The following is a 25,862-nucleotide window of genomic DNA, read 5'->3' as shown; positions in this document are numbered from 1 at the left end:
AGAATGGAGCGGAGCAGGGAGCTCATGGCCGCCGATCCTATTTTCTACGTAACAAATACAATATTTTTATAATTTGAATAAAGAAATACTCAGAAATGCAATTTTAAGCTTAATTTTCATCATATATGTCCTCCATCATCAGAAAAATGCCACAAGAACATGGTAAAAACCCAATTTTTATCAGAACGGGTCTTTAATGACTTTTTTTCTTTTGTTTATACATCAGTGGGTTCAGAAATGTCCTAGTGAGCATCAGATGATCCAAACTGTGAAAGGATCAGACAAGTGAATCATGACTTTAATGGCTATGGATGTAAAGAAAACAACCATGAAACCCTTCACCTAAGGAACTGACACACTCTTTACAACATTTCAGAGCATAAGGAATCCAACTAGTTTCAGTGTCAGAAGCTGCAGCACACACGTGCTTATGCAATAAAAGGAAACTGCAGTATTGATGTTGGGGGAGAAGTGTGTTTTATGATGCTCACAGAATTACTTAAATTAATATCATTAAAAAGTAATACAGATTTTCCACTAAAAGTGTATTATACTTTATTTTTCAATAGATCATTCCATTGTTTTTTTATTCATTTTATTTCTGATACGGGATGTACCATAAACAATCTTTTGAGGGTCATTTCTTTAAGGTGAAAGTAAAGGTAGATGTTACTTCTGTGCAAAATAAAAGTTAAAGTTGGTAAAAGATGGTTTTATTATCCTCTACTTTAGACAATTCATGCCATGAATTTCAGTTTGCTATAACTTGCTTTGCATAAAGATGTGATAAGTTGTGATTTCATCAGAGCTAAGAAACCCTTAAAGATGACTTTAACTATTCTAGCACAATCAGGTATGACCAATTGTACAAAATATTTTTAGGTTTTAATGTAGTATAACGAATCAGTGAAGGAGAAGGTTTGTTAATTGTGGTGATGAGAGTAATTCATAAAAGTATTTCATAAAAATAAAAAAAAGACACTTTTACAGGTTGAACAATCTGCCCATCCAGGTGTGGACTGCATTTTTATTTTCTCCATAAAGTCTGAAGTAATTATGGAACAAAAGTCATGGAATATTAAAACAAAAAGCAATGACATTTGGGAAGCATGGAAATAATTTTCCTTTAAAAGAGGGAAATTAAATGTTCTTTATGCAGAATTCAGCAAATAAACTTGTAAAAAGTCACTCTTTAAACTCAGGGATAGAATCCAGAGTGTGCAGAGTCTTTTTGGTTTATCGTTTGTGTTCTTATTCAACCGTTCACTCTTTATCTACAGAACCGACCATTTCCAAACTGTTTCATTCAGGACTAGCCAACAAGTCGAGTTATATTCCTCTTCAGGTCATTTACAAATAAAAAAGTTCTTATTAATATCTTAAATACTAATTAATGGATGTGATTAACAAAAAGGTGAGTAAAAAAAATGCATGGGTTCTTTTTTTAAAGCTATGCTAGACGTTTTACTGTATCACACAGTGTACTTGTCCTCTCCTTGCCTCTGCGTTTTGTGGTAGTGGGTGTAGTTGCTGTACAACTCATTGAACACCTCTCTGACTCCGGTGTGCAGCCCGGCCTTCAGAAACCTTATATCCTGCTCTTTGCACAAGTCCAGTATGCAGTAGATGCCCTCTGTCAGATGCGTCTTGATGTCTGATCGCAGAGTGACCTGAAAGAGCAGAAACCAAAAAAGAAATTGTAAAAGAAATATTGAAATGAAATAGTAAGAGACGAGACATCAACAAAACTAATCCTAATCTGGGTTTTCTTTTACTTTACTAACTTTATAAAATTATCCTGATACCATCAATCACTCACTAACTGCTGTAAACCCACAAGGTAACTGTATTTTAGTATCATATGTACATGTCCCAAAGATTATTTTACCACAATACAAATGACATGGTGTATGTGTCTTTGTGGTTCAGTGCAACAAAAAAAAGCACTTCTAGCTCTGCAACAAAAGATGCAGACTGGGATGACAGAATCAGAGCAGCCAGAAAACAAACACTACAGACTTTTATCCAACAACACGCAACTTCACAACGCTGGGGTATCACAATGACAGAACCTTGTATTCGATAGTTCCTGCTTCTTTATCTCTATTGCCTTCTTTATCTGAATTCCCTCAAAAGTTCAAGTAAGACAAACCATGAAAACCATGAGCTGGTGCAATCGAAGTCATCTGACATTTGTTGGTCACCATGACAGCGTGATGCATCTATCTGCTCTGTGCGTGTTTCAGGGGTAGTTAAATGCTTAAATGAAATCACCCAATTACATGCCTCAATACGAGGAAAAACCACATATCACAGGTTTGAGTAAACACAGTGAACCAACCCAAAGTGACCTGCAATTAAAGTTTCCAAAGGGTTTTATTTGGATGGTAACCATAGCGACATCATGTGGTTTTGGTTATTCTACCTTATCTGGATGCCATCATAGTATTTTGCATGTTCCTTTGTGTAATTGAATTTTCTCAGTGAAATGAACTTAGAAGTGCTCATTCTTGTTAAAAGAAAATTTATATTTTTGAAAAATGCATAATTCGATACAAGCCATACGTTTTTTTAGATAGAAAAAAATAAGCCGAAGTTTGACAAAGAAATATTGTCCTTCTACACAATGACTGCATTTATATGAACATTAATATTTACAAATCTACTAGTTTAATCTTTGTATGAGTTTGTATTAAAGGTACAACAGCTGAGGATAACCGTTTTTTTATTTAGAATATTCTGGCATGTAAACAGTTTAATCCCAAGAAAATCCAAAGAAGTCTCAAGCTAATCGTTTTTTCTGACAGTTTTGTAGTTTTGTTGATGAAGTTTGCTGAATAAAATGGTTTCTGAATTTAAAAAAATACTTAAATTTATATTATATATTAATTATATTATTTTTTAATAAAGCTCAATGCCTTTAGTCGGAACGTGAATAGTAATCCCGTAATCTTCCCGGCTACAGTTGTAGAATGGCCAAAAATGTGTCAAACGTGCAACATTAAATGTTATACAATATATAATCTAAGAATAAAAATGACAGTGGTTATTGTCCAGACAGGATTAATTTTTTTTTTTGTCTTCAGGGACATTAAAGGTGAAACACTGGTATTCACTAGAGCTGAAATGCTTCCTACAACTCTAAAATGACTGTTCATCAACCTCAATCATATAGAACAATAGGAAGGATCTAAAAGGATGAAACACAAAAATGATGCTAAAATCTTTCACATATCCTTTTTAATTTGAGGAGAATTGAGATATATGTTTATTAGGTGCAGTATGTTGTGATGATAGCTAAGAATTCAGCTACATCTGTTTAAGTTATAAGAGCCAATTATTCTGATTAAACTTGAGTTAAAAAGAAAAAAAAAACAATTTTTTAATATAAAGTTGAATTAGAAGTTTTAAAATACCTTGAAATAATCTGTTTACTTCTTTCTTTGGGCATCAACAAAATACTTTTACAAATAAAAAAAAGTTTACATTGGTCTCACTCTGTCTGTCTGGATGGTACTTTTACATTTGCCTCCATGGTGAGGAAAAGCGCTGAGTCAGGCTGGGGGCATAATAGACAGAGTCTGGCAGCAGCAGCAGCCAGGAACCACACTCACAAGCCAGACGTGACTCAAGCTTCTCAGGGAACGTCCAGCCTAAAGCTCCTCTCCAACTCATGGAGTTACTGTAATTCTGGGCCCGTTCACCACAATTTAGTGAACTGAAATATTTCTCCTTCTTTGCCTGTGAGCTTCAGTCCTCGAGTGCAGTGGGAAGCAGACAAACTGAGGAAAATCAAGAGATCAGCGGAGGTCCTGCTGTCTCCATGACGCGAGTGTCTGACTCACAGCTGCAAAAAATGACAGACTACTTTGAATGAATGAGATAGTGTGTTGATTTACTATGACAGAGTGCAATTATCCCTGTTCAACAAAGGACCTGAACGGCTCTGTCAGAGGATAAGAACAGCAACACACACATTCTGAAACAAACAAAGCTATCAGAAGACAATTATTGTGTAGGTGCTGGTGTGGGAGTGTGTACCTTCTGCCGCTCTGTGACGTACTGAGCCACCATGAAGGCCGACAGCGTGGTGAAGCTGTCTGCTGCAGCTGCTATGTGAGAGTACATCCTCTCTGTCAGGATGGAGCACTCCAAGTACACATCAGTCTCTGCGCCTTTAAAAGACAAGCACAACTGCCGTCAGTCCTTCTGCTTGCACACTAAAGATGGACCACTCAATCATAAAGCCTGGACATTCAGGCTTTGGGTCTAATTCTTACACAATAATATTAACACAACTAACTGGTGGGGAAAAAGCACCGTATACATTTTAAAGCTTTTGATTTAACAGTAGATTTGATTAAAAAATCCTAAAGACTGCAATGTTTAATTTTTTTAAGGTTGAATTACAAAAAACTCTTATGTCAAACATAAGAAAATGAATTAATCAACCTAAATTTAAATGACCGCCTCCCTCTCCTAAACTAAAAACTGACCTGGTATCATTCACTGATGCAAAGTCTGACACTTAAAGTTACACCAATAAACTGCGAACAAATTCTAGGAGTTCACTTTTTTAATCAGGCAAATGACGTTTGCAGACCTTGTGGTGTTATATGAGGTCCATAATATGTAATGAAAGAGTTGGATTACAAGAACACCCAAGTTCTTGGTCACTTTTACTAACAATGCATGTAATGCAGTAAAACAGTGGAGTCAAGGCAAAATGTGAGAAAAAGGAGGGCTGGTTGTTCTCATTTATAGAAAATGCCTATCGAAAATTCAGAAAGAGACTATTTTCAGAATTCAATTTAGTCCCCATTAACGACAAAGGAAGAAGGACATCACTGGCATGTGTGGCTCTTTCGATTCAACTGCATTCGGTCCTAAGCTTTTTAGAACAGAGTTGTGCGGCTTTTGTCATCTTTCAAGACAAATCAAACTTGTGAAAGCTCAACCTTGATAGACCGCATGCCTTCAAAGAGCTGTCGGTGTGCGCACGAGCTCTCTAAATTAGCTTTCTGATTTCAAATAGAGCAGATTTGTTCAATAGCATGGGTTTACCATTGCAAAAAAAATCTAAAACTAACAGAAACGCTTCCCTGAGCAAACAACACGTGACATCAGAATCAGGAAAGAGCTCTAACATTGTTGTACAAAGTAAACTTGATTTACCAGCTGTTAAAGAAGTTTATTAATAAATACCATAAAGCTTAGAAAAGCAGTTTTAATCGACAGTAGCCCAGCGACGGGTTCAACGAGTGAAGAAAATGGATGGATGGAAGACTGGAAAAATAGATGGATGGACAGAGTGAAATCAGGAAGTGATATTTTTATGATAACAGGGGTGACCTGTGTCGGTGTCTCCTCTCTGCCTCCCTTCCTGCACGATAGAGGCCACCAGACGATAGAAGACGCTTAAGAAGGATGGAGCCGCTTTCAGCATCACCTAAAGACACACAGAAGACACACCATTCATGCACTGCTTATTTCTCTTAAACCCTTGTGCTATGCTAGGCACTTTAACATTGGGAGTTGGGTCATCTAGACCCACTAGACAGCCCACTAGACAGTGCTCTGAACCTTTTTTCTTCAATGATTTGTGCTCTTCACTGGTGTCCATGGATTACATGAAATCTTTCCACCTTTATCCACCTTTATCATGGTAGGGAGAACACACCAATGTAAGGGTGGGGTCATCTAAGATAGCACAAGGGTTAATTACACAAACATTTGGAGTTTTCTGTTTGACAAAGAGAGTAATAAGAGTGTTTAGACACGCCTATGCATGAAAACGGTTGAGTCATAACTTAACATAGATATTCAAGTTGCTGTGAACAGAAGACAGCAAGAAAAAGGAGAATATCAGCAGGATTGGAATCTCATGGTCATTTTTCTCCTTTCTTGATTTGAAAGAGTAAAAAAAATTTCCATTTGAACACATTTCCTTTTCGTTTGTTTAACTCCTCTCCGGTTCTGCTCTCCTTTAACAGTATCTTTCACCGTTACTCACATCTGCCATCACTTAGGTGGTTCTTTTCCTTGTCTAATTCAGTACAGCTAGCTCAGTACAATCCTTCTTTGTTTTTGTACCAAGAAAATTTTCAACACGGAAAAATATAACAGTTTAGTACCAAAACAGAGACTGATTGTGAGGGGAAAACATAATTTCCTCTAAAGCTAAACACTGTGGGTTGTTTTGTTTGTATTTAAGGTAAGAAATTGGTGATGTTTAAGCAAACACCTTAGGCGTGACATGGATTTTTGCAGCTCTGAGATGCAATATGCTCTGGCTGAAAGCATCGTTTCTCTGTGGAACACGGCTTAGCGTCAGCATGTGTTGAGGCCAGGAGTAGTACCATTCTTCTTGTTGGACGTAGTGCAGAATGGGGAAAGGACAACTTTAAATGAAACTGCCCACAGATCTGGTTTTAATATGAAATTCCACACTCAAAAGTGGCAAACAATTTAAAACGAGCATAACGTTTGCAAATAAATAATTTTAAAGTTTTTTTTATTTTAAACAACACATGAAGGGAACTTTCTAGTCAGTTTCAGACCCACAGATGGCACTCTTGTTTCTTGGTACCTGAGGATGACACTGGAGGATGGCGAAGAGCGCCTCGTGAACAGCCAGGAACATGGCGTGGTACACAGACGGCTTCAGGTGCTCTAAGGGCAGCGACTGGAGGGCTCCGAGAGCCAAAACCACATGGTGAGCGTTGGTAATGAAGCCCTCTCCACAGCGCAGCAGTGAGGTCAGTGATGTTACCGTGGGAACAGTGAAGGGAAGAGTCAAGGAGACATCCTGACTGGATGATCTGACCAAGAACTGCAACACAAAAAAGAAAGTAAAGATCTGAACGCAGCTTTAAGACTGATGATGCAAACTTTAATGAATTACTACAGAACACATGTTAAGGATCCTTTTTCATCATGTCTGAGCCCAAATCTTTACTTAATGCTACATATTCAAGGTGGTTATGATGTAAATCTTTTAAAAAGAAATCTAACTTGCTTTGTTGTATATTTTTCTTCAAGCTCTGTGCAGTGAATCTGCTTGGGGAAAAGTCAACTTCTAATATTGTTAAAGGCTTTAATAAGTGTTCATTGTCAATGTGAAATCTTGAATTTACATCTTGCAAAATAAGAACATAATAAATGTAATAAAAAATGACTTGCAGGTAATTAATGGTTGTTCTAAGTATAGATAACTGTAAAAGAACGACATGCAGCAGTGTACACGTTGGCTTGTTTGGAGGAGATCGTACGGACTAGAAGAGAAAACCTGAACAAAAAACAGCTGTCAATGTGTTGCTTTGACATTTAAGTGACTGTTCAAACCCTCAGTGCACCATTAACCTTAAAAACATAAAGTCTAACATGGTAAATGCAGCAGCAGCGAAGCCTTCCAAAATGTGAAGCAGTTTTCTGGCAGACAGGAAGTTACTGGTTTGGTTGATCACAACAACAAAAAAACAATCAGGCATTTTGTTATAAATCAAAATACATTGTAAATGAAAAGAATGTTTTATAAATAAAACGCATGCAGTAAATACTGATTGAAAGTGCCTTTTCTGAACATATAAAGATCTACGTTAACGCAGTTCAGTGCAATCTTATCTGAATTCTTTCTGAAAAATATTTCATTATTAGTCCTAAATGATTCAGTTCAATTAAATGCAATAATTTCACTTTAACGTCAACTAAACACTGCTCCACAGATTTTCAACACTGCAAATATTTATTTTACAAAACAGCGCCTCCCTACAGCACGGCAAAGAACTGCATTTATTTTTTGTCTAAAATACTGATATTCTCCTCCTTGTTTATAACTTAAACCAAACAAGTTAAACATATATAAGCAACATTTTCAGAATTGTCTTACATATGGTTTCACTGAAGCTTGCTCTCCACTCCATTCTGTTAATCACAGCTCTCAAACTTTAGGCCTCAAGAGCTGGTGCTCCACATGTTTTCCAACTAACCTGCCATTGAAGCTCCTTACTGGCTAAACACACCTGGTTCAGGTCATCAACATCAGATGAGGCAGAATTTCTTAAAAACCAGCAGGATGCCGGCCCTTGAGGCCTGGAATCTAAACCCCGGCTTGTAAATGTTTGTAAAGAGTTTTATTTTTTTCCTCACCACCATAGCAGAGATGATCTGAGGCGCTATGAGCCACAGCGCTCTGGAGCAGCTCTCAGGTAGCTGACAGCCGGACAGCAGTTTAATTGTGATGACTGCAGAGAGCACCTCCTGGAGAACAGGAAGAAAATGGGAAAACACATCCAAAACTTGTTGATGTTTAGGGAAGACAGATCTTGCACTTTAAATGAAATGCATATAATAAGTGTTTTAATAGCCATAAAAGAAAAATAAATCTACTTTTTAAAGCTCAAAATCAGAAAACCTTCTACTTAGTGTATAATTATCATTTTTTGCTATCTAGAAAATAAATGTTTTGTAAAATCTAACAAAAACTGTGAGCTGACTTATGAAAAAAGTAATGAAATAAGGTAATTAGTGCCACTTTTCTTTTATTAGATTTGAAGCAGAAAATGGACACTAAATAACAATAAACTGAAATAAAAATGAAATATATAAATGAAAACCCTGAAATAAGAGTTTTAGATGCTTTATGTTTAAGAGTAATTAGAGCTTACCCTGTAGTTTCCTGCCCTTAGGTTGCAGATATCCAGCCCTTCTTTAACCATGAGTAGAAGCAGGTTGAATTGACGTGTGGTACTTCTCTCAACCAGATGGCTTAACAGCTCCTGTACTGTGGGCTCCAGATCCACGACACCGGCAGGTGACAGCCAGGGAGCTGAGAGCACAGCAAGGATGTGCAACATTTAGATCAAAGGAACTTCCTTAACCACATCTGTTAGATTTTACCCTAAAGAACAGAGTGAAAACTACATGTAGTAAACAAATACTTTTTAAACACGAGTTTAAGACATGATGCTGGATCTTCAGGGGAAATACTAAAGGTGTCCCATTATGATTAAGTGCTTGCTTTGCTCATTTTGTGATATATACTCCTGCAAAGTAACCCTCAATGTCTGACAATAACCTAAATAATGTAAATGATGAGATGTGACAATACAAAACAGTACAGTAAGGGAATTACAGATCACCTGTGAGCAGCTTGTGCACGGCCTGCAGTATTTGGCTGTACAGCTTGTCCAGCTCTGCTTCATCATTGGCCTCTCCTTGCTCCCGGCCTCTGCTCATCTTCTCCACTGCTGCATAAAATGAAGCCAAGAAGCACAGAGAGGAAACCAGGAAGTCCATTGGCCTTGAGGCAGAGCTCATCTCTCTAAATATTTGCTGGCAGAAGCTCTTATAAAGAGTCATATGAGAGAGAATGAGTTGAGTCCCACTCTGATCCTCCCCCGATAACGTGGCCAGGTCACAGCGCAGCATGACGGTAACAACGTCCACCAGAAAGGCTTGACTGAGAGTTCTGGTTGACTGACTGGCAGAGTGCGGCTTCAGGACCAACTCCACAGCTGGTGCCAGGGAAGCGGTAACACGTGTGAGAACTTGAGTTAAAGTTTGATCCATTGGCTGGTTTCTTCCTAAGTTGGTGATCATTGCCTGGGAGAAGGAAGTCAGGGCGGCCAACAGAAATTGAACAGACGCTCCAGAACTAGATTGGGCGACTTGCCTAATTGCCACTTCCTTAGCGGTAAGAAAGGAAGCAAACTTGTCCAAGTTGAGTCTAACACTGTTGTTTCTAACGATAATCAAATTGACAAACGATCTGATGAAGTCTTGCGCTGCTTTGACAACATCCAGCCAGTGAGAGCTTCCTGAGACACAAGGCTTTACACTGTTGCTATGCCACAGGAGAGCGGAAACAGCAATCTGAAGCAGGGTACTGCCATGGATGAGCTTCAAAACCCCTCGAAAGTTTTTACTCTCCACGAGACAACCAAGTATCTTAAGCAACTGCCCCAGGAGGCAAATGCCCCATTCAGATTCAGAAGAGTCCACATTCCTCCGGTCCAGATGTTGAGAGGTGGAAGCAAAAATAAAGAACAAGAGGAGAAAGACCAAGGAAAGGTCCTCAGAGCTCATTCCGTCTGGGTTAAGGTTTGTGAAGATTTGCAACAATCTCATCAGTTCTTTAGTTTGAGCTTCTGTCAGCAACACAAGCACATCAGCAGTTTGAAAAGAGGCTAAAACGTCCTCAACTATGACTCCTGTCAATTCTTGAGCGGACAAAGTCTGTGTAACATCTTTCTGCAAAGGGATACCTCCAGACTGTTTCTCATGAAGCCTCAGAACTTTAGGACAAACCTTTGGAGTAGTTCCTGCCTTGAGGATATCGATAATTCGCTGTGTGAGGAACCAAACCACAGCAGAGAACAGAGATTTCATCTCCGCGAGAACTGAGCTCTGCAAAAGCTGTGAAGATATGAGGGACAAAGTCAAGCAGTCTGGAGGCAAATCTTTGGGTCCTTCCATATGTCTGAGCGTGGAAGTGACGAGGATCTGTGCAATGTGGGCGGCATCATCTCCGCTCATGTAGGGAGCAATCAAAGGCAAGTTGGATGTGACAAGATTCCAGTGTGCGATAGGGTAGGTTTTGGCTTCCACGCTGCCCATCTGGCCATCCCAAACTGCCTCCTCTGCTGGCTTCACCTCAAACTGCAGTTCAGATAAAACAAACTGGACTGCTTTCTTCAGTAGGGCGTCAGCGCTTGGCTCAGAGAATAAAGTGTTATCTAACAAAACTTTCTTCATCTGTTGTAAGGCAAGGAGTTTAAGCAGCAGATAACACAAGCAGGAAGGAAGGTGAACTGATAGCCGGAAAGACCCTGATACTAGAGTCTCCATGTGGGCCAGCAATGGAGAACTAGAAGAAGCTTCAGTTTGGCTCATAAGAGACGTCACAGATAGGTCGACAGATGTGTACTTGCTGCAGTAGATGTGGAAAAGCGTGTCCACTTCCACCCAGGTGTATCTGAGCAGGAGAGCTGCTTCCTGGGATTTCTGCATCCAGAGGAATTCTACTTTTGTCGCTGAAGTGCTCGCTGACTCTCTCTTTTTGCCTTTCTTTGAAACCTTTTGGAGCGACTGTGCGTTTGATTTAGATGTTGCTCTCTCTGCCGACAGCAGATGTTCTAACTCTTTGATTATCTGCTGCATCTCCTCCATCAGAGCTTGGCTTTTCCTAATTAAAGGCACAGGAGAGGCATTGTCAAGAGTTTTTAGACTAAACAAAACGACATGAAGCAGCAGACTGAGAGAGGAGAGTTTCAGTGAAGAGTCCTCTCGCTCTTGGCTTTCCTGTGCTCCTTCAACCTCCATCTTCTCGGCCTCCTGCTCCTTCCTCACCAGGCCAGGCGCTATGCATGTCTTGATGTTTTCCAGCACCGAGGAGCAGATTTCTACAACCTGAGAAGGGGGTGTTTCCAGAAGACAGGCCCTGAGGGATGTGGTGATGCCCCCAGGGAGCAGCAGGGGTCTGCACTCATCCAGAGCCGGCTGACAGATCACAGACAGGAGCACGGAGAAGAGACGAGGCAGCTGACGGAGCTTGGTGTAGGTCTGGAGGAGACTGCATACTATGAGCTGTTAGGAAAACAAGTGTGTTAATCTCATGGGACAAAAAATTTGCTAATCTGTGAAACATTCTATTCTCTTTAAATCCACACCTGTCTGGCTTGTTGCACTTGAGCTTCCATATTATCTGAGTTTACCCAAGCTAAAGATAACACCTGGTCCAAGTCTGGTTCAAGAATCAGATGATTGAGACTCAGAAGCACCTCCAGACAGCGGTACCAGGAAGGGATGCTGATAGAAAAAAAGAATCATGACTTCACTTTGTGTGTTAAACACACATATGATTGGACATGCTTGTTTTAAAAAAAAAAAAAAGGTGAAATCAGAAGCTGCTTTTTACCTGGGCTTTGCCTGGGTATAGAGAACTTGGGCCACGCCTCTGTAAAAGTTGAGCTGAACATCTCCATGTCGGATTCGGTCAGCAGCCACATTATAAATGTCAGCCGAGAGAACCTGGCTGAGCAGGGACTCCAAGGCCTTCAGAGCCAAGCTCCAGTTCTCTGGGCTGCAGGAGGATTCAGCGGTCGTCTCAGTTTCAGAGGAGTTTCCGTCAGGATGAAGATCTAAAGCTGGGGTCAGTTTGGTGAGGAAATAAAAACAAAGCATCCTGTGTTCCTCATCCGTGTCTCCCTTTTGTTTTCCATAGCTTTCCAGGAAAAACTTAAAAAGCAGAGACAGGGCGTCACACTTCACAGCGAAGTACAGAGAAGGCTCGCAGTAACCCCGGGCGTTCAGTTTGCAGAGCACAGCACTGACTGGTTTTAAAGGCCCTTTTGTCGCTCCAGAACACCGTTTCCCAGAATCCTCTTTGGATGACAAAAGCTCCTTTTTGTATGTGGCAAGGTGCTCGTTAGGGAAAAGAGCTACTTGAAGGATGGAGTCGATCTTGAGGTGGATGTCTCTGCGCAGCGGCTGGCGCAGGTTTGAGTCCTGAGAGTTTAGCATGTACCTGAGCAGCACCAACGGCTGGATGAGCTGGTTGGTAACCACAGTGAAGACTCTGTTGGGGTTAGCTTGCTGTCGCTGCACTGACAAATAACATGAAAGCACCTGCAGCAAAACTTCAAATAAATTAGCTGAAGGGGAAGATTTCCTCAATTCATGTGGCAACAGGTGAGACTCAAACTCTGGCTGGTTTAGGGCAGGAGTTGTGCATGCCAGCTTGCTGTCACTAGGCATTGATTTTTGCATCTCGTGGCAAGCCAACATGGTCAACTTGGACAGCAGATTGACCAAAAGTTCATACTTTGTAGTAAAAACAGATGCAAGTACAGGAGCAGAGAGCATCCCCCGACACACACTGAGGATGGTGAACATGGACACCGGTGCTTGGCCATGTGGACACAGAAGGTCAACAAGCAGCTAAAGGTAAACAGAGAAAAAAGCTGTCAGTGCATCAGATACGATTTCCTACAAACCCCGGCTGTTTCACCTAATTGTCCACATACTTGTGCAAAGTTGAGCCTAAGAGTGACAGTCTTTCCCTGCTTTAGGAACGTCTGGAGCTTCTGGCTGTGGAGGACGTCATCGAGGTAGTGCCACAGGCCTTCCAAAACATCCAGCGAGAGCTCTGCCTTTTTATTGTGCCAGAGAGTGAGGGCATAGATGCACCAGTCCAACAACACCTGCAGAAAAGACATCAAAGCATTTTTGAAAAAAGATAAAGAGCATCATGATCTGTGACCAGGATTTACAGTGTGGTAAAAAAGCATTTGGCAGTCACAGATTCTGTAAGTTATCCCACTAAAAAAGGTGAGAGGTCTTTAACATTCATCACAGACACACCTTTACTATGAAAGAAAGACTGTAAAAAAGAATCCAGGAAAATGCAATTGAATGATTTTTTAATAATTTATTTGTATAATGTTACAGAAAATAAGTATTTGTCTCCTTCAAATTTTGAAGTTCTTCTATCCTCCACTCATTATCTGTATTAATGTCACCTGTTGAAGAAAAATTCTGTTAAAAAAAAAAGGATCAAACTATTTGATTTCCTGGATTCCTTTTTTTCTTACATTCTGTTTACCAATTGTAGTGTATTTATGTTGACCATTGCAGACCTTACGTCCTAAGTGGGGTGACTTCCAGAATCAGTGACTGCATTCTTTTTTAGCTCCGTCTCACCTGCTCTTTGTTGGGTAGCAGACATTGAGAGGAAATCCAGGCAAAGCGCGCCAGCTTCAACTTATCCTCCCATGGAGTCTGTGGACTCCTGAGTTTCAGATGGATACCAGAGTAGATGGCAGCCATGGCTGCAGCTGTTGGGACACGATCCTAAACTAATGAAAAAGAAAGAGTGGATAACTGTAAAAGGCGAAAATAGCGATCCAAACTTTAAGACAGAACAGGCTGTGCAAGCGTTCTGAATTCAGCATACAAACCATCAGGTGTAACTTAAATGTTGAGCTACAAATAAAACTCACAGAATACATGATTTCACTCAAAAGATTCCATTTAGAAACAATAATGTGTTTAAAAGTGGTGGACAAACCAGTGTCCAAATCTTTCAAAGTTTGCCTTTGTGTTTGTCTCTTACCCGTAACCGAGCTACACGTTTTTACGCTAACAGACAGAAAGCTACTTTGTTGCTTTCTAACAAACCAACGACCTGCTTTTTGGTTTTTCTGAAAACACACCTCATCAGGCCACAAAATAAATGATCTATTATAGTTACAGTAAATGTTTTTATAATAAATATGACTCACAAATGTGCTCCTGCTCCGCACGTGTCTCCTGTTTTCAGCCGTATGAACTTTCACCCCGCCTGCCAGTCAAAAGCAATCAAAAGGCGAAACCATCGATATTACTTTTTTTTTTTCTACTTTGTCAGTATTTCTGATCATGTCTATTCTATTTTTTACTTTTTTATATTATCAAAATATGCCATACTGCCAAGTATTTATTTTGGTTACAACAAACTGTTAATAAACATATTATTTCCCTTACAAATGATGCCACAAATATAAGGGACATGCAATTGGGATGTTGTTAGTGCTTGCCCCATAGTGAATGATTTATCAGATACCATTAACTAACTAACAGAATTTGGGAGTGGGAAGGATGAAGCGACCTTCCAGAAGTATTTACAACTTCATTTTACACTCGTGTTAAGTGTAAAAAAATGGGTTGAAAAATGGGATCCAACTGACAGCAGTGTCTGATCCTGGTGACTGGCACGAGGATGTGCCAAGTTGGTGTGAGGACACCTCTGCATACTTCTTCCACATTGCTCCCTTTTGTTAGATGAATAAATTCTTAAATTGAGGTCTTCATTCTTGAAATTTCATCATCTTGTCTACTAAACACCAAGTTAAAGCCAATGACAGAAACTGCTGTCAGGAGTTGGTGGAGAAGGGTCTGCTAATTTTTCACCCACATTAATAGTTCTGCTGCTCATCCCACTGATACATTTTCCCTCCAAATATGACGCAATTAAAATTATATGACAATAACAACAATTCTTTTGTTACAAAATTTTGAACTATTTATCATTATCAGTGATGATCAGCTGTTATATAATTATCATAATAATAATAATAATAATAAATTATTATTATTATTATTGTTGTTATAGGTGCCGATAGTACGATAATGTTTTTTTTGTATTCTATATTATAGTTGACAAGAATGATGCATAAAATTCATTTTACATCAGGTAACTTGGGGAAAACAGAAAACTTTAGATCACTCTGTGATTGATTGGTTTTGCCTGGTGATCTTTCCTTATGTCATCAGCCGTTGAATTCCTCGTCGAGGTGGAGGGACCGTATCTCCCGTTCACTCACACCGAAACAGGGTCACCTTTTCTCTTCCTGTCTTCTCCTCTCCTTCTAGATGTTTTTCGGTTAGTTTTCCGGGGTGGGCCTGAGCCTTAGTGACCCTCGCTGCCGGCCGAGCCTCTGCCCTGCTCCGGGTGACAGCTGACGGGGACAGGCGGGGGTTTGGGAGCTGCTCGCCGATAACAGATAAACTGGGGTTGAAGGCGGCTGTCACGCACTGATAAAGTGCACAATAACCGCCTGAAATCTGGACATGATCGACAACAAACCTCACAGTTGAACGCATCGGGATGCGTTTAGTTGACCTACACGTCTCTTTAGGAGGATATTTCAATTCAACAAACTGGATTTGTGGTCTTTGAGTCTGGATGGGAATATAATCATTTATTGTTAGTTTTTTTTATCATTATTTATTTTAATTTAATCAACTCTAAACATGCGACTTTTGCTCCGCGTGCCGATCTGCACGCGCAGGATGCAGTTGTGTAAATTCAAGCCGACCCAGCCCAGGTTTTGGATGGATTATGGTCCGAGGCTTCCCGCCGCTCCCCGGAGAAAGTCCTCCGTCCATCCCGCACCTGTCTTCTCTCCCTGGGGCAGACCCCTCACCTCTGTCCCGCGCCTCCGTCCGCTGTCGGGTCCCTCGCTCCTCTTCTTCACCCCGGCAGGCCGGGGAAGGGCAGCAGTCCGTCACACACCTGTTGCCTTCGCCAGCTCCTCCTCGGCGGGATCCGCGGAGGTGGAGAAGAACCGGGCGGACGCAGAGGAAGCCCGGCAGCCCCCCACCAGCGTCCCTCTGGAGGATGTCAAACGGATCCTAAGACTCGCTCATCCGGAGAGATGGAGAGTGGCAGGTGGGCTGTTCTGACCCCCCAGCTGCAGATCATAAAAAGCACATCCAAGATGTTATTTTCGGCCATAATTACAGATTCTTCTTTAAAGTACTTTTCTTTTCTTTATGATTGCAATTGCATCCTTTTTGCCGCCAGTCATCATGGATGGCATCACTGCTTTCTCTTTAGAGTGTGACAGTCACACTGATCTGTTTCATCTATAGGGCTGTAAGGGGTAAATCAATCAGTCTGTTCCTACAACCCAATCAGATCTATCTGTCTGAGGAAAGTTGTTAATCCAATCGAGCTATAACATTTGAAATTGTGTCCAAATGAAGTAATAATATTGATTATAAATGAAAAATACCATCTGGATTGAGACGTGGTAGGTTTATTTTACCATAACGTAAAAACGACCATCACAGCAGACAACACACGTGATGACAGCAAAACATGATCAGTTCATCTTTACAGTCTAATGTGTGGAAACACTGAATTTAGAAAAGACATGCGACCACACAGTGTGCTAGAATGTTCTATTAATGTTCCAATATGGATTATTGTGATGTGGAAAAACAACAGAGGGCTGAACTTCAGGAAACTAAACAGTGAATGGATTTGCCATTCACCCTTGTTTAGTTGTTTGTTTGTACACATATGTAGTTTACACTAGACTATCTTTCAGTACCAGGGATTTCTGAGTCACACTGCTCAGATTTTTGGCTAAAGACGTCCTGGATTGATTTTAGCTTAATGAATCGGATCATTCAAAAGGAATCAATATCGACTATGAATCGTAACAGCAATCACAAATTATGAAATGAATTGAATAGTTAAAATACATTGTTACACCTCTCACGTAAACATTTTAGTTAAATTCTGTTTGCCAAGCAGAATATTTATTTCTGTGCTTGATTTAAATATACAAAAGCTTTAAAGAAGAAAATATCACCATGTTTATCACCTGCATAGCCCTTGATGATATTTCACTTTATGTTTGCTATAAACACACTTTTCAGTTTCAGACATATAAGAATTGCTGCTTTTCAAAAAGCAGAAGGAAACTGTTTTTAGGTTTCTGATTCCTACCATTTTAATACCCTGCAATGCTGATTTAACTTTTTTTAAAACGTATCTTACTTTTTTATTGCCTATTATTGTGTAAATTACACTTTTAAATGACCAAAGCCATCTCCGCATCCAGATTGATAAAGAGCTTGTATCTTTTTAGTGATTCTGATCTCGCTTTGCATTCGATTTGACCTAGCTGCTGTTGGCTTCCTGACCGTCTCCAGCACAGTGACCATGTCGGCTCCATTCTTTCTTGGCAAAGTGATAGACACCATTTACAGCACTGGAACCGACATAGAAACGATGACAGCGTCCCTCACATCCCTTTGCATCATGCTGACGGGAGTTTTCCTGTGTGGCGGAGCAGCCAATGCTGCCAGGGTCTACCTCATGGAGGTTTCAGGTGAGAAGAAACCTCAGTGTTGACACTAATCTGTGCAAAATGAACTTTTATTACTCATATCACTGCAAGTTGCGAAGGAAATAAAGGTTAAAATGGAAAATCGAAGCTGTGTAATTGATAAATTAAAAGTAGTTTTATAGAGTCGGGCAGTTTGCTCCGTCAGATTAGACAAGATTCGCTTAAATGGGGTAACACCAGCCCCTCTATCTTTTCTGTTAAACATTTATTTTAGATTCGAACTGCAGATGCATAAATCCTCGCAGCAGGCTGTGGTATTATGGAAAGTGACTTTCTGGGTTACTTTTTGTCAGCCATCACCCAGGTGCAGAAACTTCCTGAAAATAGCAGACTCCACATTATCTAGAGATAAATGTTTTTTATCAGCAAATTTTACAAAACCTTGTTTAAGCTGACAAGGATCTATAGTCTGAATCAGAATGTATCTGTTCCTGATCGTTCACCATGTCTGTTTTCTTGTGATATTAGGAAACATTTGTTTTGGAATGTGACTGACAGTTTGATTAATTGGTTAATTTCAAGCAATTTTCAGCAAGAACAACAAAAGCAAAGGCAGCAAAACTAAAAATAAATGGATATATCAGACAGTAATTCCTAAATTGATAAGAAAATAAATTTTTCCATGCATCATTTGTTGTTTTTCACTCTATTCTCTTCCCAGGCCAACAGATCATTCGTAATCTGCGAGGTTCCATCTTCATGTCCATCCTCCGACAGGAAGTAGCGTTTTTTGACAAGAACCGGACCGGGGAGCTCATAAACCGGCTCTCCGCTGACTCCGCCATTGTGGGTCGCTCCATCACAGACAATCTGTCGGATGGGCTGCGAGCCGTCGCCCAGGCAGTTGCTGGTGTCAGCATGATGGTAAGTGACTGCCTCCTTAAGGTCCAATCTGGACAACTTATGTTACTTATTGTCCTCTGAAACCGACATGTTTGGAATGTAGTTGTCAGAAAGATATCCGCCTATAGGTCACTTTGTTTAAACCTAAAGAGCGTGAAGCTGTTTTCTGCTGTCAGTCTGACCTTTAAAAGGTCAAGTGTGAGGGAGAAGTCATCTCAAACTTGCCAGAAACACTTTTGCCAGATACCAGAAGAAGGCCACACCCACTTTTGCTCACAACAAGGAACTAGATGTGATTTTTCTTGGCAGCTTCTGTGTTCATCCTCGCCGTCCTTCCTGTGTACGCGTGCTGCCAGTTTCCTGCTGCATTCCTGATCCAATAATACATGGCTCTTGTACATCAGGTTTTGCAAAAAGGGCTTTAATTAGTAACAGGAAATTAGTAGTTTCCCTTAAGTGACTGCTACACCTGCTTGGCTGCTGATACTAATCAATGTGTTTATGCACGAGCTTATCAAATGAGTCGTTCCTCCCAACTCCTTTATCTTGCTGAGTTTCCGGTAGAATTTATTACCTAGCTCGGACTTTGACTCAGTTTTGTCCTATTAGTTCTATCTTTTATAACTGGATCTGTGTAGAAAAACCCCATAAAATACAGTTTATGCACACAAATGTCTGCAATCTCAGCCGATGAAGACGCCTTCATGTACAACCATAACAGAAAAGATGTTGCTATTAGCTTACCTTTAAAGTGCAATAAATAAATGTTCATATTAATCAGGCTTTAATTTACACTGTAAAGTGGATTATGATACAGTTTTCTTTATCGTTTGAATTAATAATCACACCTTTATATTTTTTAACAGGCTTTTCATTTAAAAAAACATCTAACTTTAAAATTTGACATGTATTATTATCTTCTTGATTGAATATCCACTTTTTAGATTGTCAGCAACATTTTTCACTTTCTTGTCTTCTAGTTTTACGTCTCTCCCAGCCTGGCGAGTTTTGTTTTGCTGATTGTTCCACCTATGGCTGCTCTGGCTGTCATCTACGGCAGATACCTTCGTTCCATCTCAAAACGCACACAGGACGCGCTCGCACAGGCCACACAGGTACACAAACTGTCTCAAGAAGTGGAATAATACGTTTGCCATTTCATACCTTGCTGTTCAAATTTGCTAGATGCTTTTCGTCCTTGTAGCCCCTTTTATTTGAGGTTTGCTGATCGTGTCGGGGAGACGGCTCTGTTTACCGAACCGAGGCCTAATATAATTGTTGTCCTCCCTGCAGTCAGTAAATTGAATTTGTAGGAAGAGTTATGTCACCGTTAGGATTTCTAATGAAGTGATGTTTGCAGCTGGCAGAAGAGCGAATCAGCAACCTACGGACAGTCAGAGCTTTTGGGAAGGAGCTGTCGGAGGTCAACGCTTACAAACAGAAAGCAGACTTTGTCCTCAGCCTGGCTAAGAAGGAAGCTAAAATGAGAGCCGGTTTCTTCGGGGTGGTATGTGCACGTTTCTTTGTAGTGATGCAAATCCGCAGTTGACAAATGACTTGTTGCACATGGGCTTCTGCTTTCTGGCTCCGACACAAAAACCACATCGCTCCAGGAACTATGTCTCGTTACGGCAAAAAACAGGTTTTCAGAGTGGTGGCAGACTTCTGCAGTGAGCTTTCCCTGCAGTTTGTTTGAATGGTAGTGATGTGTGAGAGGAACTGTTCTCACATGCAGCAATATTGAAGTTGCATTATTGTGTTGCAGACTGGTCTCAGTGGAAACCTCATGATTCTGTCAGTGCTCTACAAAGGAGGTCTTCTGATGGCCAATCACCACATGACTGTGGGAGAGCTCTCATCGTTCCTCATGTACACTTTCTGGGTTGGCATCAGTATCGCAGGTAACCCTATTAAATCTACTGACGTTTTTTTGTAGTTTCTGAACATGAAAGTCTTTTGCCTACATTTTCTCCTCAGGTCTGAGTTCATTTTACTCTGAGCTGATGAAGGGTTTTGGAGCAGGAGCCAGACTTTGGGAGCTTCTTGAAAGAAAGCCAGAGTTTCCTCTAGATGGTAAGATTTATGCAGATGCATCACAGCAGAATAATCCTGAAATACCATGTCTTTTAGTCCAGCTGAAACTCGTTTCTTTGCATCCACAGAAGGCCATGTCCTTCCCCCGGAGCAGCTCAAAGGCCAGCTGGAGTTCTGCAATGTCTCCTTTGCTTACCCGACTCGAAAAGAGGCTCAGATTTTTCAGAACCTCAACCTTCTGGTTCCAGCCGGGACCATCATGGCTGTAGTGGGACCCAGTGGCTCAGGGAAGTCTTCGCTGGTGTCACTTCTTCTCAGGCTGTATGATCCTGATTCCGGTGAGAGCACAGTAGAACAGATCTGCAGCAGATTTGTCATTACAGTTTTCCTAAACGGCAACCTAAGGACTTCTTCTTCTGCAGGACTCATCACCATTGACGGACATGATATCCGGGATTTAAATCCGTACTGGCTAAGAGCTCACATTGGAACTGTGAGCCAGGTACTAGAATATACTTAACACTTTGCATTCTCATTATGCTTTTTCTGATCTGCAATAAAGCGTTTTTACATTTGTGCTTGTGTTTTTAGGAGCCAGTGTTGTTTTCCTGCTCTATCAGGGATAACATAGCATATGGTGCTACGGACCCTGATGCTGTGACCACAGAGGACATCTACAGGGCCGCCAAAGTAGCTAATGCCTTTGACTTTGTCCAGAGATTTCCTAAAGGCTTTGACACGGTTGTGGGGGAGAAGGGAGTGCTGCTGTCAGGTAGGGCTCTGTGGTGGAAAAGCCGATTCTATTCCCAGATATCTGCTTGTTTCTGGAGGACTTAGGCTGTTAAAACACTAGCAGGTTTATGTTCAAGGGTTAAACTACACCTGTAAAAATTAACTAACTTGTTAATTCTTTTATCTACTGATCTCTGACTGTGGAGGACTAGAATCACTTTTTAAATTACTACAACACTTTTTAATAAAAAGTAAAAATTCATAAATAAAACAATAGGAGAACAAATTCAATAATAAAAAGAATAAGGCAGTAAAATAGCTGTGTTGAAAAAAAAGTTATTGTTTATAAGTAATATGTAAGAGAAGTTGCACATTGAAACTATGCATTAACATTTTAAAATTCAAGATAGTAAAAATCTAAATTCCAATGTATTTTCCCTGATAATTTTAAGAACTACTGCTGGACATTGATCCCTTAACTAAGTTGGTCCCTGGAACCAAGCGCAGAGCTGATGGCATTGCAGGAACAAAAGTAAAAATGGTTATATTTAATGTTGACTGAAAATCCATTAAAATGGGCATTTAAAAAGAAATATAAATTACATAAAACACAAATACATTTTCAAAAGGTTTATTACATAGTATAATAATACATTTATAGTCATTTGTCCCTTTTTTTCATAATTAAAAATATCATCCAATTATTCCATGTTTTGGAATTTAACCTGATAATTGCTGCATTTATTTCATAGTTTATTGTATTAAGTAACTTGTCATGTCATTCAGCAATTAATAGTTTATGTCTAAATGCCTTATTTCTATCTCTAAAATACTCCAATCTCTATGTTACACAAATCGAATCTACATGTAGAACCCACTCAACCAGATATCTTTTTTGTGTTTTTTAGTCTAACAGGTGAAATGTGCATCTATTTCTCTTTAGAGCATCTTTATGCGTTGATATTTATTCTGTGTGTTTTCTTTAGGTGGTCAGAAGCAGAGGATAGCCATTGCCAGAGCTCTGCTTAAGGTAAATGCCACAGTATTTGTGTAAAAAAAAAAAAACTTTGGTCCAGAGACACTGCATTTCCTTAAATATTGGCATTTTCTTTTAGAACTTCTCTTTAATCACATTTCTATCCAAAATGCAATCAAAGGGAGATAACAAACCGACTGATTTCAGTGAAACATATACATTACTTTAGGTTTTTTCATGAAATCTTGCTTAAGTGTCTTCAACAATTTCTTCCCACAGAATCCAAAGATCCTACTGTTAGATGAGGCCACCAGGTGAGAGGCACTTTAAAATAATGACTGCTTTATCTGTTGCACTGTGATTGTTCAATCAGTTTTTCTGTCTTCAGCGCACTGGACTCGGAGAACGAGTCTCTTGTCCAGGAGGCGTTGGAGCGTCTGATGGAAGGTAGGTTGACCTTTCTCCCTTTTTGTAAAATAACCCGCCTGTGTGTGAAACCAATTCATAAGTCAGCACTGCTTTTATTCACAGGAAGGACAGTGGTGATCATTGCTCATCGCCTGTCCACCATCAAGAACGCAGACACTGTCGCTGTGCTGGATCAGAGGCACATCGCAGAGTGTGGAAATCCCACAGAGCTGCTCAGCAACCGGGAAGGACAGTTCAGGAAACTGATGGAGAAACAGGCATTCCTGCAGGAAGAACAGCAGCGGGCGCTTCTTTGAGAAAAGCACATGATAAGAAGAAAACTCACAAGGTGATGACTCAGTAAATGGAGCGTATAAAAGGAAAACAGAACTCAACATTCAGTGTCTGAAACCACAGTCACATGAAGAAGGAAAAGGGGGTGAATTCATCTTAGAACCTTATCCACAGAAAGAGTAACCGAAGAAAAACAAGGACAGACGCTCTTTTCTCACGGGCAGCTTCAATTTAAGTGTCATGACTGGAAAAAATAATCAAAAATACAACAAGATTGTGTTTTTTCTATCACATTATGATATTCATAACAAAGTTTTTGTGAGTCCAGAATGTATCACAGAATCTGTTAAATGTATAATTATGTCTTCAATTTTTTTGTTTTTTTACTTAAGGGTTAGTTAAAAGGCGTTTTACTTTTCTTTTATAGCCTGAAAGCAGCTTTGTTTGATATTTACACTGAATATTCATATTTTTTAGGATTTTTGCACTGGTTGGTCAAAGGAAAAAACAAACCTAAAAAACAAAAAGGAGCTACATGCCTAAAAACGATGTCAGCCGTGGCTTGGACTTCTGGTTTGTGTGTCTTGACTCTGTGATTGCAACATTCACACGACATTTGTGAAACTGCTGTCACTGTACTGTGTTTATGATGCCGTCAGAGGAGATTCGTACACATGGATCACATCTCTCAACAGTTATCTGAACCTACAACATCTTGATAAGTTACCTCCTGAAGGTTCGGATCTGATGACATTCATAGTAAGTAACACTGAAACCCCAAGTGCACTGTGATAGCCACCTGTCCAGGGTGCTCACTGCCCCCCTCAGGTAACAACAATTTGTGGACGGGTGGATGGAAACCAACATCAAAACCTTAACGTGGAATTGTGCAGTAGTGAAGTTTGCATTCGGTATTTCTAACTTGGTCACATGTTTACAGGATGTTCAATTCACAGCCTTATATTCTTCATCTCTGGAACTGTGCACATGTTGCCCTTAAGCCACGTAAATATTGGAGCTGGCGCAGGGATGTAATAATTCCCCTTAGTAAATATTTGGACAGCTAATACCCACTTCTCTGCTGGGTCAAAGCCCAGATCTGATGCTCTAATTAGTTTTTCTTTTCATTTCCACACATTTAAGTGCGTTTAAATCTCTGAACAGAATTGCACACAAAAAAAACAATAGTAACTAAGTACACAGGTTATGTGGACATTTTCATTTAGCAACATGAGTCTGAAATAAACTGCTGTTTTAAATCCAGGCTCCATTCGGACTCCTATCAGAAAAAAATGGAAGAGTTTTGTCAACTAATTCAGCACTGAGCTCTTACATATTATCTGTCACAGCTGTAACTTTGTGGTTAGAGCTGTCAAAAATGTGTGTGTTGAAGGGGTTTTATTATATGATAGCTGAATCTAAGCACATTTTTAAATCTGCCTCTGCAAAGCCACTTTTGTGCAGATAATCTCATTTTAGTTTATTGTCTAACCTAAAAGAAGGATTTTTTTTTTTACTTGAATCCTGTGTTGGTCTTTGTAAACCTAATGTCTCTTCAAATGATGCTTTAAGCATTTCCCTAAGCATTGTTTTTATATTTACATTTAAACTAATACTTGGATAAAATGTATAGGGGTTTGTAGCATAAAAAAGGATATATTTATCTTTATGGTGATGATACAGAATTATTACAGAAATCTCTAAATTATTATATGTACAAATAAATCAATAAAGTGAAATATTTTCTGTTTTGTTTTTGATGTTATGTTTTAGATGACTGCTATATGTTTTCTGATAAAACAATGTTTGGGATTTAAATCCTGCAGTGCGTTTAGCTGCCGTTAGATGGCACTGTTGCTTCACAAACAGGTTCGCTGCTTGCAGCTGAGTGGGGGGATCATAAGGTTGTGCTTCGGGAGCAGCGAGGTTACCCACAAATAGACTGTTCTCCAAACTGCGCGTGCTCTTTAAAAAAAAGGAAAAATGTCCTTAAAACCAAAAGTGTTTTATGATTTTATTTTCTGAATTGATGTGATAAAACACTCTGAATATTTTTAAATATAATTTGTTGTTTTAACTACTTCCCTACCAACTATCTTTACTGTTTAGTTTGAACTTTTACTAAAAAAAAATCAACAACAAGAAAATTTATCACAGTCATCCAAAAAAACAAAACAAAAAAAACACATGAAGCATTGAATTGTTCAGTAGCTGTGCCCACACAGTCCTGCACCATGTTCTCATCTGTGCTCTCATCTCTCATTGCAGCCACCAGGCTATTTGAGGAATTCCAGGAAAATAAGCTCTCACTCTTCTTTTCTTACATCAGCCTCATTAAGTAGAAAGATAAAACACAGAATGTTTAAAGGGCTAAAATTGGAACTTGTTGTCCTGAGGCTTTTGAAAACTGATGTGTGATTTGTTGTTCTTTGACTATAACATCTATCCTCTATATTTCATTTCACAAACGTTTTGGGTGGATAAGACAGTTTCTTCAGAAAAGAACGTCAAGAAAGCTCTTTATGCTGACAGGAGTTTAGTGTATTACAACTGACCTGACCCTTGAAGTTATCCACATCCTCTGAAATTTTCCCTGGAACAATAAAGATAAAGTTAAAATCCCCCCACTTTAGGTTTAAAAAAAAAAAAAAAAGCTCTACTGTACATGAGCTGCCAGTGTTTAGAAAAAATAGAATGCGGAGCCCAGCAGGATCACTGTTCTCAACTTCCCAGAGCTGCTATTCTTACACGCTCTCTGACACTCTTCACGCCCTCATGAGAGTCTGAAGCAAACTTGGCAGCAGTCATGACTTTGCACTTGCAGCACAGAGATGTTCCTCAACCTTCCTGTGTGAAAAGCCATCGGCTACAGTGTGATCCGTCGAGCATTTACG

At 39.8% G+C, this 25,862-nt stretch overlaps 2 protein-coding genes and 1 long non-coding RNA gene across 6 annotated transcripts; 1 reads left to right on the top strand and 2 right to left on the bottom strand.

Moving 5' to 3' along the window:
• Positions 1-982: 982 nt before the first annotated feature.
• On the bottom strand, positions 983-14,422 carry urb2 (URB2 ribosome biogenesis homolog). Of its 3 annotated transcripts, none has more exons than XM_011492328.4 (12): positions 14,283-14,422; positions 13,702-13,856; positions 13,026-13,202; positions 11,918-12,939; positions 11,670-11,808; positions 9,141-11,586; positions 8,667-8,827; positions 8,149-8,259; positions 6,590-6,832; positions 5,353-5,449; positions 4,042-4,175; positions 983-1,670 (listed from the first exon to the last, which is right to left on the bottom strand). In XM_011492328.4, exons 2-12 carry the CDS (start codon positions 13,825-13,827, stop codon positions 1,473-1,475), a joined length of 4,854 nt encoding a protein of 1,617 aa, XP_011490630.1. In that variant the 5' UTR covers positions 13,828-13,856; positions 14,283-14,422; the 3' UTR covers positions 983-1,472. The 3 variants fall into 3 exon arrangements, with proteins under 3 accessions (XP_011490630.1, XP_078800702.1, XP_020555236.1); XM_078944576.1 differs by having other exon boundaries at positions 13,702-13,851; positions 14,283-14,380; XM_020699577.3 differs by having other exon boundaries at positions 14,114-14,293.
• Positions 14,423-15,277: 855 nt separating this feature from the next.
• On the top strand, positions 15,278-24,716 carry abcb10 (ATP-binding cassette, sub-family B (MDR/TAP), member 10). 2 transcript variants are annotated; one of them, XM_078944577.1, is made up of 15 exons: positions 15,278-16,210; positions 17,457-17,663; positions 18,343-18,545; positions 19,505-19,639; positions 19,885-20,031; positions 20,290-20,425; positions 20,502-20,597; positions 20,687-20,896; positions 20,981-21,060; positions 21,150-21,330; positions 22,277-22,320; positions 22,546-22,580; positions 22,655-22,713; positions 22,798-23,023; positions 23,446-24,716. In XM_078944577.1, the coding sequence occupies exons 1-14, from the start codon at positions 15,793-15,795 to the stop codon at positions 22,989-22,991; spliced, it is 2,145 nt and encodes a 714-aa protein (XP_078800703.1). In that variant the 5' UTR covers positions 15,278-15,792; the 3' UTR covers positions 22,992-23,023; positions 23,446-24,716. The 2 variants fall into 2 exon arrangements, with proteins under 2 accessions (XP_078800703.1, XP_023809314.1); XM_023953546.2 differs by having other exon boundaries at positions 22,798-24,716.
• Positions 22,768-25,855, bottom strand: LOC111947155 (uncharacterized). Its single transcript, XR_013654878.1, has 3 exons — positions 25,717-25,855; positions 25,524-25,561; positions 22,768-22,958 (listed from the first exon to the last, which is right to left on the bottom strand). It is a non-coding gene; the product is annotated as an uncharacterized LOC111947155 (long non-coding RNA).
• Positions 25,856-25,862: the final 7 nt, after the last annotated feature.

The sequence above is a fragment of the Oryzias latipes genome, chromosome 3 (assembly GCF_053564925.1).
Source record: "Oryzias latipes strain Hd-rR chromosome 3, Olatipes_Hd-rR_3.1".
NCBI classification, from domain to species: Eukaryota; Metazoa; Chordata; class Actinopteri; order Beloniformes; family Adrianichthyidae; genus Oryzias; species Oryzias latipes.
The sequence above is the reverse complement of the archived record's forward strand: the minus strand, read 5'-3'. Positions and strand labels throughout refer to the sequence as shown.

What these genes read in the sequence shown, in the direction of transcription:
- urb2 (XM_011492328.4), bottom strand. Translation starts at nt 13,827, where the DNA reads ATGGCTGCCATCTACTCTGGTATCCATCTGAAACTCAGGAGTCCACAG. An exon ending in TGCTACCCAACAAAGAGCAG is followed by an intron (nt 13,203 to 13,701) that starts GTGAGACGGAGC and finishes TCTTTTCTGCAG; the next exon opens with GTGTTGTTGGACTGGTGCAT. An exon ending in CGTGCACAAGCTGCTCACAG is followed by an intron (nt 8,828 to 9,140) that starts GTGATCTGTAAT and finishes CTGTGCTCTCAG; the next exon opens with CTCCCTGGCTGTCACCTGCC.
- abcb10 (XM_078944577.1), top strand. Translation starts at nt 15,793, where the DNA reads ATGCGACTTTTGCTCCGCGTGCCGATCTGCACGCGCAGGATGCAGTTG. An exon ending in GAGCCGGTTTCTTCGGGGTG is followed by an intron (nt 20,032 to 20,289) that starts GTATGTGCACGT and finishes ATTGTGTTGCAG; the next exon opens with ACTGGTCTCAGTGGAAACCT. An exon ending in GTTGGAGCGTCTGATGGAAG is followed by an intron (nt 22,714 to 22,797) that starts GTAGGTTGACCT and finishes TTTTATTCACAG; the next exon opens with GAAGGACAGTGGTGATCATT.